The 13,947-nt window shown below is 43.0% G+C and overlaps 1 protein-coding gene across 19 annotated transcripts in view; it reads right to left on the bottom strand.

Moving 5' to 3' along the window:
• The window catches only part of Nktr (natural killer cell triggering receptor), a 38,302-nt gene that overhangs the window by 3,960 nt on the left and 20,395 nt on the right, over positions 1-13,947 (bottom strand). For 5 of the 19 annotated variants that reach the window (XR_015626319.1, XR_015626318.1, XM_087560036.1 and 2 more), the window contains 9 exon segments: positions 11,166-11,195; positions 10,546-10,691; positions 9,539-9,761; positions 8,210-8,365; positions 6,448-6,535; positions 5,867-6,012; positions 1,875-4,739; positions 1,034-1,129; positions 343-399 (listed from right to left, as the gene is read on the bottom strand). Coding sequence is in view for 5 of the 19 variants with exons in the window: in XM_087560036.1 (XP_087416162.1) it covers positions 343-399; positions 1,034-1,129; positions 1,875-4,739; positions 5,867-6,012; positions 6,448-6,535; positions 8,210-8,365; positions 9,539-9,761; positions 10,546-10,691; positions 11,166-11,195 (3,807 nt within the window). In the remaining 14 variants the exon portion in view is untranslated. 19 annotated transcript variants of the gene reach the window in all.

Raw genomic sequence — 13,947 nt, 5'->3', positions numbered from 1 at the left:
TTTTCTGCATTGAAAAATATCACAAAGTTGACATGGAGTTAGTGTGACTGAATCTCTCTTACTCGGCAATTATACTCACAAGCACCTGCCGTTACGATTGGATACTGTCATTTCTGACTGGAGCACAGTGGGCCAACAGATAAAAATTATATCATCTAAGTGCAAATTTAGAAGATAAACATATGCACTGAAGTTATTTAATTAAAAATGCAACACTTAGGCTAAGGAATAAGCTCCGAGGCAGTAGATGTGCTGTGTTTTATGCCTGAGGCCCTGAGATCAACCTGCAGCAGCACAAGCCAATCCCTACCCAGCACTCTGGGGCCTCCCAGCAACACTTACCTGGAGCGGCTGTGGGGGTCATAGGAGCTGCTCCTGGACCGGCTCCTGCTGGATGTCCTGGTATGGACCACAGAGGCTGTCACCTTGTGCATTAGGGCACAGGCCACAGTAACAATCTAGACATTTTTTGCCCATCAATGTGAAAATACAGTGAAATGACTTAACTATTTTGTGTTCACCTCAAGTATACTGGAATCTCTTTTGAAAACCTTTGTATTCCATCAGAAGATTAAGCTTTAGGGAGTTCTCCTCTCCACTGAGTGGGAAGGGAGAAGGCCCACTTACATGAGCGGTCACAGCAGAAAATATCACAAGGCCAAAGAGAGCAGCAGCAGGGAAATAGAAAACCTTGGCCCAGCACTCACTTTCCTCGTGGTTTCCTCGATATAGCCTATTGTAACCCCTCAATAGGTCAAGAAGAGGTGACTGTGCTTGTGACCTCAGTGACATCTATGCACAGAGCAGGTAGGAGTGGCATGACCTCTCAAGTCAATTGCTTCTTTACCTTACTCTGGTAAGATCTCATCAAGGAACAGCCACGCAAAGTTCCAGAGCTCTCAGAGAGCTGGATAAGAAAACAGCTTAGGGTGGTATTTGACAAGGACAGACTAACAGCTGTCCTGCTGTGTCCCAGAAGTGGTCTACTCTAAGTGACTGGATACCACTCAGCAGGATGAGACCACAAGCTTACCTGTGGCTATGGAAACTTCCATAGGAACTGCTCCGGCTGCGGGTTCGGCCTCTGCTATACCAGCCCCTGCTTCGGCTTCTAGAGTAGCTTCTTGATCTACAATGGAATGGGTGAGAAAGCACATGTACACTCCCCACACTGCTGGGATGAACAGGGCAGGAGGGGAACAAAACCAGGGTAAGGTCTCTTTACAAACTCTACTCACTGGACGGGGTCATGTACTGCAAAGGAAGCAATCCAGAAGCCACCATGGTTTGTTTAATCAATGAAATAAAGTCACAGAAGACTCCAACAGATACATTTACATGCTCATGAACACAACTACTCACTGGCTTCCTGTTCCTGTGAACCCCCTTTTCTTAGCTTTACTTCCACTCTTTGTACTCTCCCGTCTTTCCTGACGACCTGATCACAAAGCTCAACTTAGATGTGTACCTGGAACAGCAACTTTGCCTGCGTGGCGTGGTGTGGCGTGGCGTGGCATGTACCTTTTACATATGTAAACAAGTAGTAAGATCAATGATCTCCAAGCCCTACAGAGTCTGCTCAAAAGATTCTATGCAAAGGCATGGCAACCTGCACAAGGCCAGCTACTTCACACCTTTGAATATGGAGAACTTGCCACCAATCATGACAAGAAGAGCCTTCCTTGTCCAAGTGATAAACTATACTCTGTTCGGAGGGTCGATGCTTTGTTCTGAAATGCCTGCCCCCTTCTCTGTCCTCTCTCAGTAGTTTGGTCATATGGAACAGTGATCACACTTCTAATGCGGATGTTTTCCTGAGCTAAATGAGAGCAGATTCTCCTCAAGGGTAAAAGAGGAAAGAAACTATTTCTTACCGGTAAGATGAGGTGGAACTTCTAGATCGACTTCGTGAGTGACTGTATGAGACAGACCTTGTTCTGTGTCGAGATTTGGTTTCAGATTTACTTCGAGATCTGTGTGGACTCCTGGACTGACTATCGCCATCCCGACTAGGTGTCTGCTCATCACTGGAACTCTCTTGATTCCGTGGCCTCCGATTCAGGCGTGCTGTCTTTCTTACTTCATCAAAGAGAGACCCAGGCCGAACTTTATTTTTGCTTTTGATTTCTATTCTCAAGCCTTGTGGTTTCACTTCAGGCACGGTAGACAAAGCCTTTACATCTACAGTGCTGGATGTGGTTGCAGCAGACACTGCCACATTCCCTATACCTTGCAGTGGCTTCCACTTATCTGTGAGGTTCACCTGGCTCTTCTCAGCCCCCTCCTTCTTTCCAGCAATCTCTACAGGACTGGTCAAGCTGGTAGAGCTGTCCTGTTTAGCCCCACTTTCACCCAAGGTCTTGCTTTCAGACACACTGCTCTCTTGTTTCCCTCCTGATCTGGGATGTGCTATGTGCTCATCCTGCTCTGGAATAAGGCTGATCTCTGGGCTGTCTAGCCTGTGGTTTGCTAAAGGGGACACCCCCTCTCCCTTTGCAGGGGAAGTCCTATCGGGGGTGCAAATCTCCATGTTGTCATCTGTCTGAAGCACATCCTCCCCTCCACCTGGGACAGGCTCTTCAAGGTGCTGGGTGCTAGGGGGAGAGCTGGTCGAGTTTTCCTCCACTTTCAGAGGTGCAGGGCAAGAGTTGAGATCATGCTCACCCTCTGCAAGTGAGTCCTGCTCTAAAGTACCCATTTTGGGTTTATTTGGGCAGCTACCTTCATTACAGGTTTTCTCTCCTTTTGGAGTATTGTCTTTCACAGCCTCATACTTCTCAGAGACATGCTTTTTCTCTTTCGGGTCCTGCATAAGTTGCTTTCCATTCACCTCCTCTTCTTCCTCCTCCTCCTCCCCAAACTCGAGTGGAGGTTGCCAGTGGAAAGCTTGCTTCCGTTTTGGAGCCTTGTGCCTTTTGTCTTTTTTGGCTTTTGATTTCTCTCTCTCCCCTTTAAGACTATCCTTCAAATGTTTTTGCTTCTGGGGCTCCACTCTAGTGTTCCCCAAGTTGGAGCAGGAGCTCTCTGATTCAGAGGCTGAAGACCGTGGCCTCCTAGACTTCCAGGCACCATCGCTGCCAGGCAGGGAAGTGTTTGTTGGAGGTTTGGCTGGGGGTTTGGCTTTGATGTGACTCTGGCCAACTTCTGACTCGGAGTCTGATGAAGCTTCCCCCTCCTCCTTATCAGAACATCTCCGGGGATCACTTTTCCTGCTCTTTGTCACATCTTGTTCTGAGTTTGATTCAGAGTCCCATTTACTCCCAGCACAGTTCTTTCCTTTGGACACACTGTCACCTCTAGAGTGATCAGGAAGATCACCTTTCAGAGTTCTCTTTTTAGAATGAGAACATTCCCATTCAGGCTTGGATTTTCCTTCTTCTCTGCCTTTCCCCTGTTTACCATTCAACATTTCCACTTTTCCCTGCTTTTCCTTCTCTGGGGCTGAGTGTACTCCTTGAACATGTGACTGTTCACTGTCTGAAGAGTAATCTAAAGATGATCTGCTTTCACTATACTTCCTGTGACGTGAAGACTTCTCTCTGCCTTTGGCGTATGTACTGTGAGGTGTCTTTTCAGAGCTGCTGCGGTGTCTTTTATTTGAAGTGATACTTTTTTTCCTGCTGGATCTAAATGTGGCTCGTCTTCCATTGTCACTGCTAACAGAAGTGTATGAAGATGACCTGCTGTGCCGGGAGCCATCACTGTACTTATCTGGCGAGTGAAACCTAGAGGATGGAGACCTAGAGAGCGAGCGGGACGTAGGTACACTTCGTGACCTTGACCTCGTGTATGATCTGGAGGATGACCTGCTCCTAGAAGACTTGCTCCTTGACCTTCCTGAGCTTCCAGAACTTCTATCACTGTACTTTGAATAAGCACTCCCATCACTTTCTGAAGCTTTTTCTCTTTTGTGATAAGACGAGGAACTCACAGTTCCTTTAACATTTGTTAAATTGTATGTGATTTGTATAGGCAGCAAGTGGGTTGTTTTAGCTTTCATCTCCTGAATTCGCTCGTAAGAGGGCTTCCAGGGCTTCTGTCCAGGCTTCCACCTAGAAGGGGGAGGGCTGTCACTCAATGGTATTACAGGAATGTTTTCTGCTGCCACTGGCTGCACAAGCACACTTCCATTCTGTGGCATTGATGACCTTAAAGGTTCTGTCTTAACTGGCTTATTTTCACTCAGCTGAGCAGGTTTTTTGGGGGATACTGATGTTGTTCTTCGGGGCCCAGACCTGGAACTAGATCTAGACTTTGATCTATTATGAGAGCGCGATGAGGATTCTGACGCAGCCCTTGATCTAGAGCTCCCTCTAGAATCTGATCCTGAATGACACTTGGATCTGTAGGAGTCTCTGCTGGAGCGGGTGGAAGCGCTCCGGTCATCTCGGTCTGATTTGGACCAATCCCGCTTTGACGAGCACTGAGAGGATGAGGAGGCGTGAGGTCTCCTTTCTCCAACACTGGAGGACTTCACTCGGTGGGTGGGAGATCTTGAGGGTTCCAAATCAGGTGGCATAACTATCCTCCTCTTCTTTGTCTGTCTGTGTCTTCGGCAATGTTTCTGCTTTTTAGCTTTTTTTTTATGCTTAAGCTTCTTTTCCTTCCGGCGTTTTCTGTGGTGACCATCAGAGTGCCTTGCTGTACTAAGGTCTGAATAGTACCCATTATAGGACCATGATCGGGATCTCTGGGACAAGCTCCTTTCATCCCATCTGCTTGAACAGGGGTCACTTAGCCTGTAAGTGGAGGAGCACAGCATGCATGTGGTCATCTGTGAATGCTATGTCTTAAAAACACACACACATCTAACTGACAACAAAGTACTCGACTCCATCAACACGAACATAAACCAGAGTGATGATAACGATTAGCAGACTTTTTTACAAAACATCCTTGGGTTGTTTTATTCGATATATTTTCATTTCATATACATTGGTGTTTTGCCTGCATGTGTATTTGTGTCAGGGTGTCAGATCCTCTGGAACTGAAGACAGTTGTGAACTGCCATGTGGGTGCTGGGAATTGAACCCAGGTCCTCTAGAAGAGTAGTCAAGGCTCTTAACCTCTCAGCCATCTCCCCAGTCCCAAGATCCTTGTTTTTAAGCAAAGACTCTGAATGTCTATAAAAATCATTGCAACTAACCAGAAGTTTAGCTCATGATATGATCTACTAACAATCTTCTCCCTCTAAAAGCAATTACTGAGAGAGAGTGAAGCCCAGGTCCCAAGCAATCTTGCTGATGAATCACTTGTTTCTGTGGTACTGGGCACTGGACTCAGGACCTTATGCATGCTAAGCAAACACTCTACTATAGAGCTGGATACCCAGCCTTGAACCTATTTTTTCTTTGTAAAAAAGTATACACATATGTATGCTTGTATGTGTGCAGGTGCACATGTGCACATGTGCGGAGGGCACCTCAGGTGTCATTCTTTTTTTTTTTTTTAAAGATTTATTCATTTATTATATATAAGTACACTGTAGCTGTCTTCAGATACACCAGAAGAGGGCATCGGATCTCTTTACAGATGGTTGTGAGCCACCATGTGGTTGCTGGGATTGAACTCAGGACCTCTGGAAGAGTAGTCAGGTGCTCTTAACCGCTGAGCCATCTCTCCAGCCCCTCAGGTGTCATTCTTAAGAACACTAATTTCTTTGAAAGCATATCTCATTGTCCTAAGGTTCATCGGTAGACACCTGCCCAGCAATGGGGTTACAAAGTGCTTCCTGCTTCACGTAGCTTTTCATATACATTTTGGGTTGCTCATGCTTTAATAACTAATCCCCTTCTTTTGAGAAGACAGGATCCTGTTATGTGGTCTAGGACATCCTGGAGCTCATTAGGTACCCAGCCTGGCTTACTTGTCTCCTTTGCTCCACTTCTCTCCGCTCGGTGGCCTGTAGGCTCTCAGTCTCTGCATCTCCTCCTTCCAGTGAGGTGGGGTTTCACTGCTGTCATCATCTTCGGACTCGGAGTGGGATCTTGACCTTGGAGGTGTGTGATAGCGCTTTAAACACAGAGAGGGTAATAACTGTTCTAAAAATGCCTCTTATAGAACAAGAGTCAGAAAAAAAAATCTAATGAAGCCACTGATTTAAGTATCAACTTAGGAAAGTAAGAAGTTATTTCAAATACAAGACAAGAGGCAAGACATTCACCTGGAATCTTGAAGTTCCCTTTGCAGTCCTAACACATTCGTTAGCCTCCATTATTCAGAACAAAATTTCTCAAAATACTGTTTCATGGATTATGTCACTGAATATTTAAATCCACCCACAGCTGTACCTACCAATGGTAGCACCTTTCCAAAGCTTTGGGAAATAAAAACAATTTCTTTAGTAAAAAAAATTTCATCTAAAATTAAACCTCTGACTTTTAAAATAAAATGTTAAATTAATATTTAGGTAAACAATTTGAAAAAAGAAAGTTTTAACATACGTACAATTGTTCCTCTTCCCTTGATTTTCCGTCCAGACTTTGATACAGATGGTTTCTGATCACTTACAACAGGTGCAACATCTGGAACATTCCTGAAAGAGTTCAGAGTGACAATTAAAAACACCAAGAGCCGGAATAGTCTTCTCAACATTCAATGTACAACTACAGTCTTTACAAAGCCAGGTCTCCTATTTCATGACATGAAACTACATGAAATCCAAATGTCAACATCCATAAAGCTTCATGGGCATGGCTACATCATCCACATCACCACATACAGACACGACTGCCACTTGACACGCTACACAGTGAGAGGTGTGTGACCTCCCACTGTAGACTGCCAAATGACAGCACTGACAACTGCTCTAACAGAGACACTAACTTGAGCTCTAGATGGAGTGATCTTGCCCCAGGAAAATTCCATTCATCCCATTAGTAAATATTTATTTGGAAGAAAAATAGGGGGTTTTTTTGTTGTTGTTTTTTGTTCTTTTTTTTTTAAATACTGAAGATCAGTACAGGAAAGCCAGGCATGCTAATATATACCTATAATCCCACCATGTGAAGGAGTTCAGTGCTAGCCTAGGTTCTACAACAAGACCCTGTCTAAAAGTAAACGAAGAAAAAACAAAAACTGTTGAAGGGCTGGGGCACAGCTTGTTTGATTTCTTGTAACTCCTCACAGGAAAGTACAGCTTATACTACTGACGTACTTTTGCTCAAATAACAACACTCTTCTCTCCTCCCTTTCCACCTCCCTCTTCTGAGACTAGACCTTGTTTCAGTGTTCACGATGGACACCAACTCTGCAGTCAAATATCCCTATCTACTGCTAGGACTACATGCATATGTCTTCATGCCTGGCTGTGTCTTCTTCACATTCCTCAACTGTAGCCTAATAGACAAAGTACATTAAACAGTATTTTCTGAGACTAAATCTCAAGCCACAATTCAGGGAAACTACAATAGTATTTATGATACTAAATTGTATCTCCAGTCACCATGTAATTAACTTTGCACTATCGAAATTGAAACTGATTTCACCACTCAGTTGGATTCAGAGCTCAATGAACCTGATAACCCATTCTGAAAAGACTCTCCCCTTTAACAAAAGGCCAATGCAGCACGATCAGTAATATAACCTTCCCTGACAGCATATACATACCTGCAACCCTAATATTCTAGACAATAAAGCAGAAGGATTCCAAGTTCGAGGCTAACCTGAGATACATAGCAAGATCCTGTCTTCAAAAATAAGCAAACAAAAAATACAGACCAAAACAACAAAATACACCCTCTTCGTTGACTAACTTGCCCTATTTCCTTTACCTAATCAGGTATTCAAGCGTGGATTCTGTCAGGGAGGTACACGTCATTACTTAGTGTGACTGACTACCCATAACATTTTCTGTGTACTCTGAGCGTGAGTCGTGGGGAGTGCGCGTGAAGCTGCAGTGCACTGATGGGCTTACCCATCAGTGAGATAAAAGTATACAGTGTGATAGCTAACATCACTGTCAACCTGACTGGACATCCCATCCCTACAAGACTGGGCATACTAACTCTCCCACGTGCTAGGGCCAGTGCAGATTAAAAGAGGAAGGAGAAAGCCAGCTGAGTGACAGCATCCTCTCCTTCTGCTTCGTGTCCTCTAGGCTGTGGGCTGCTCTATGGTATCCCCTCTGAAAAGAAAGTATGAGCAAGGTGCTTCTGTCAGGAACTAGACACAGTGCAGAAAAAAGAGACACAGCCATCAGCCTACTTACTGTTCAGGCTCCACAGCGACAGCAGGCACATCTCTTCTAAGTAAAAATCGGTTCTCGGGAACTGGAGGAATCTCTTCTGGTCGAACAACGGGCTTTTCTCTTTTAGTGTTTGAATCACCTGATCTTTTTTCATTCACATCACTCCTCTCAGAGTAACTAAAATAAATCAAGTCACCAATTTAGACATTAATGCCATCTCATAAAATAAAGGCAAGAGCAAGCTTACACTGGCTTCAATTTTGATTTTCACCAATCTATAAAACATCAACACAGTGAAAAATACCTAGCACTAAGAAAATTTTTAAAGTTAAAATTAAAAAGAGAAAAAAGTTGAGTGCTAAAATTCTGAAATGGAAGTTGTCAATGATTAATGTTTTCCTTCTTAAAAAACACACTTATCTATTTCCTTGTGTGTGCTGTGCACACACCATGATGTAGATGTGAGACACTACTTGTGGGAGATGGTACTCTCTCTTAACTATGTGTATCCCAGAAATCAAATCCAATTTGTCAGGCTTGATGAGAAGCCACTGAGGCAGCTCAATGGCCCAAGTTTTGCTTTAGGGAGAATCAGTTTTCTTCAGGGGTACAGACTCTGCCTATGCTCCACAGGGTGGCCCTGCACATTAAGTAGGCTCAGTAGCTTATTAAAAGAAAAACAAAGAGAAGGGAGATATAGTGGACAGGGGAATTCAAAGGAGGGATTAGGAGGTGAAGGATCAAATTACTTTGTAGACATGAAAGAAATTCTCAAAGTCAAAAATACTGTATTTTAAAAGAAAAACTTTTCAGGGACTGGAGAGATGGCTCATCAGTTAGGAGCACTGGCTGCTCTCCCAGAAGACCTGGGTTCATTGACTAGCACCCACACAGTAGTAGCTCACAAGTGCCTATAACTCCAAGACCTGTCACCCTCACGCAGGCACACATGCAGGAAAAACACTAATGCAAATAAAATTTTAAAAATGGGGGCTGGGGATTTAGCTCAGTGGTAGAGCGCTTACCTAGGAAGCGCAAGGCCCTGGGTTCGGTCCCCAGCTCCGAAAAAAAGAACCAAAAAAAAAAAAAAATTTAAAAATGAATAAAAGAAGGTAAACACACACAAACACAAGAGAGAATTTTCAGGCATTAGGGCTGGTAAAATGGTTCAGTAAGCAGAGGCCTTAATCTGGAGAAAAGAGCAAGACAACTGCAAGCTGCCTCCCAATTGCCACTCCTAGATTGTTCCTTTTATCAGTTTAAAACCCAATGCTCCTTGCTTCTACAAGTACAGTAAGAACACTGAGTTCAGAGGTTCCTGTGCCTGGGTCAGCACAGACCCGCACTTACCCCTCAGGGCTCACTGTGCGCTTCCTTCTCAGTTCCTCTGAACCGCTCATCTCTTTCCGTCTCTTTTTAGTATGTCTGACTTTTGGCCTCCTCTTATGTCTCCTCCTTCTGATTCTCTCTCGTTCAACTTCGCTTTCTGAGGATGACTCTGAAGAGGAAGAGGAGTTGGAAGAAGAGTCCGAGTCTTCTGAATGTGTTGGTTTCTTCCTTTTTTTCTCAAAAACTTTTAATGGATATTTAAAAAAAAAAAATGACACATTAGTACTCGAGTCCAGTACACACCATCCAGAGTGAAAAACTGACTGCCGACTGTCATAGCTGCTTCATGAACAGCAAACTAACACAAGACTAGACTACACTCTTCCCCAGTTAGATATTGCCCTCACACACCACGACGTCTATTATTTTAAGTAATTGTGACAGAATAAACAAATGTCCAGGGAACACAAATGTACGCCACGGGTAGCCTAAGATTACACTGGAACAGAGACCTAAAATAGGGAGGGGTCACACAGATGCCTTAACAAAGAATGTTCTATACATGACGGCAGCAGGCACAAAGTCCCCAAGTGTCTGAATAATAATCAGTATAGCTAGAAGGCAATGAGTATGGGAAGAAAAAGTCGGAAAGACAACAGAGAGCTACGGGCCTCTGTGGTATCTGTGCAGGGGGATATGGATTACGTGTGCCTTAAGAGGATCATTCTGGTTGCTGCTAAAGACAAACCAAAGTAAAACAAGGCCATAAGCAAGGAAACCAGTGGGGACACTCCTGCTGATAAATCATCATAGGAAAACAGGAGAGAGGTAAGGTAGACAGCTATGAGAGAAAGGCAATAATCCAGGCCTGAGAGGGCCTGGATCAGCTGGCAGCTGGGTAGCAGCGAGGAGGAGGACTGCTGTCGGAGGGGATAAAGCATAGCACAGAGGCACCAATGCTCCCACTATCCACACATGCTTTCTTTACACCTCTCTGCCCTAGATCCTCCACCCTCCAAAGCTCTTACCATCTTTTGTCAACTTTGTGGCAAGCACTCCACAGTCAATAACTCGGACATCTGCATAAGGTCTGCTTGCAGCATCCGTTTTCAGATTTTCAATCTGTTCAATTACTTCAAAACCAGATATAACCAGTCCAAAGACAACATGAACCCTGTCATAATACAAATTCAAGTCGTAATAATTACGTTAGGAACATAATTGGGACAATTGTTGTAAAAAATATTTATCTACCTAACTAGAAACAACTCCAAAGTGTTATGAACCAACTAGAAGGGAATGACAACTTGAAATCTACTTCATAATAGGAAACAGTGACAGTTTATCTAAAGACAAGGTGGGACTTGGTTTCTACTGTTACTACTACAATGGTTGCTAGCCTTTTTAGGGTTAAGAATCTGGTAAGAGCGGACACTTCATACTAAGAAGCCATCTCAACAGGTAGACTCAAAACCACATACATGGTTGAGAAACCCACCTATGGGCAAAAGTGAGACAGGCTCTCAAAACTCCTATACCTGGTGCCCCTTTGGGAAGAGCTTGGTTACAAAAGACTAATGCAGGCCAGCAAGTCTTTTAGGCTCATCACCCAAACGACTCTCCAAGATTTTAACAACTCAATGCTTACCCATCCAAGTGTGGAGCAGGCTTTGTAGTTCTGTACAATACACATCAACACAAAGTTGGTATCAAAAATGACGTATTCAGATGAAGAAAGCAGAGGGTTTAAACACAGCATGTAGTGAACAAAGAAGTAAAGATAAAAAGACAGACAATGTTAAGCATAATATACGTTCAACCTTAAAGACCACCCAAACACCAACAGCAGCCATTTTACTAATTAAAAAAACTAGACTACAATGAATTATAAAACCAACTCTATCAGGATATATGAAATAGGTCTGAGTTATAGAAAGAAATGTACAGCATACGCACAGAAATTAAATTTACTCTCAAACCAAAAACAATAATGGCACAAAAACAAACATTAAAAAAATTCCCAGAATTATTCAGGAAGCCACTGCATAGGTGAAGAAGTGACAAGCACTGGCCACACCCCCTGGGCTCTTATTTGTCACTTAAGACTGAGACAGTCCACACATTCTTTCTTAAGGCAAGCAGAGGAGGAGCCTCAGAGGCCCTTTCTGCAGAACTTCCTGCTCTTCTTTCACTCAAGGGGAAGCTTTGCAACTCACATTTAGAAAATGCAATAGAAAGGGACTTTCAAATTCACAACAAAATGAAAAGTGAAGGTGTATCATTGACATCTTTGATTTCCATGGCCCAGAAAAGACCCCTCCAGCTGCTCTGTGGACGCCCCACTGTTACTGCTGTGACATCTGTGGGGGTATACTTGGTTAAGGTATTTTGAACCCAAGTTGGTTTTCACATAACATTTTCAAAGATCTTTACATGTGAATTGTAATGCAAAAATTCAAAAGTAGATAGCTAGGTAATAGACACAGAACCTTAAGTACTAAGGATGATAAACATGATATGGACAAGGTCACAAGGCTTTCAGGCCGTATTCAAATAGTTGTATAAAGAAAAACCTTATGCATTTTAATGCCATTCTAAGACACATGAACAGAACAATTTAACCTTTACAACAATGTCAAAAGTATCATTGTACAAGAAATTACAATGCTTGTACTTACTTTAAGACTATCCAGTTCTATATGAAGACTATAGAGAGTACTTAACTTAAAACTTTTAATGTCAATTTTAAGTCTCAACTTTAAATGAAGTTTTGAGTTTCAGAATCACAAGACTCAAATATTTCTTAGAAAATTGGGTAGAAATTCAAACCAGTATAATTTAAAAAATAGAAACAGGTTTTTAAAAAAGGGGGAGAGGGAGAAATTAAGAAAATCTAAGGAACTGGTGAGCCACAGACATCATGAGGCGACTGAGCGAGCATGTGGAGTCACGGGAGACGACTGTAAACACAGACGCTTCCTGCATTGGACAACTTTACTGAAACAGACACTAGGACATGAGCTAGACAGAAACCCCTTATGACAAGGGGTAAAGGTGGTTCCAGAAAGATAAAACTGTTCTGCCAAGCAGGAGATGAAACCACATGGCTGTTTACTGACTAGATGTGCTCTTCCTTTCTTGGGACTTGCTCAGAAGAGCCTACAGATTTTTCTAGCACACAGAAGTTCCAATTAAGCTGCCACCTTAGCTAACAAATGCTGTAACCACCATGTAAGGCAACCCTATGGCAAACAGCGATCGTCTAGCTGGCTACAGCAACACTCAGATCAACTGAGTATGGAAGAATGCTCTTAGGGCATTCAAAGCTTTGGACAGATAACTTGTCTCAAGTTGAGAATGAACTCAGGTCCCTCATGTGTGCTAAGCACATACTCAACCACCAAGCAACACTGTATAGTCAGTCCCTAGTTCTGTTTTCAATTTAAAAGAAAACTTATCAATAAACTATGTTCCTAGTGCACTGAGTAGTAAAGAAGCACATGAATAGAGGACACCCTTCAATCTGCTCAGTGTCCAGACCAAAAACAATCACTTAACTTACTGGCACCTGCAGTTTAGGTACAGAAATACCAACTTGTACCTTCCTTCACTGGGATAGAATATACAGTAAGTACATGGGAAATATTTCACAAAAAAAGGAGCTCTCTGGACTTGAGTCTACAAATCCCAGGATTCATGGTAAGGCAGGCTCACTGGAACTATGCTCACAGTACACACAAACAACAGTGAACACCCAACAAGGGTAACAGAAGGCAGGAGAGACCATGTGTTCAGCCAAGTCTACTAAATGGACAGGGAAACCTTGCCCACCAACTCTTTACTATACTCAACATTCTCAATGGTACTACTTTGGCAGTGACATAGATGCAGTATAAGACTTAGAAGACCAGAGCGAAGGAAAAACAAACACAAAAGCCATTTCAAACTATAAAGCTTCCATGTTCACCATGTTTTTCTCCCACAGTGGCTCTCATTCCTGAATCTACCTAAGACAGTTACTGCAAGGGTCACTTTAACCACAAACCCTAGAAACTAAAAACTTGTTATTCAAAGGATGAAGTACACTGATGCCACCATCAGAGCAGCTTTGGGACCGTACCAGCTCTTAAAAACCTAATGTAAAACAGCACCATGAAACACACAAGAGCTACTGAACTGAAGCTGTATGTCTAGGTTGACCATAAGCATTAACACCCTTGTTTTACATATACTGCTGTTACACAAACAAGCAGAAAGCTTTTTTTCCTTAAAATGTTTCAATACATGTAACATTAAGATTAAAGAAACAAAGGCAGAGAGAGAGGGAGAAAGAAAGAGAGTGAGCAAGCCTTAGAGTAATGAGACATTACCTTTGGAGCGCACGGTGTAACACTGTTTCTGCAAATTTTACACAAAAATGGCAAGAAATA

This window comes from Rattus norvegicus, chromosome 8 (assembly GCF_021556685.1).
Source record: "Rattus norvegicus strain SHRSP/BbbUtx chromosome 8, alternate assembly SHRSP_T2T, whole genome shotgun sequence".
NCBI classification, from domain to species: domain Eukaryota; kingdom Metazoa; phylum Chordata; class Mammalia; order Rodentia; family Muridae; genus Rattus; species Rattus norvegicus.
The sequence above is the reverse complement of the archived record's forward strand: the minus strand, read 5'-3'. Positions and strand labels throughout refer to the sequence as shown.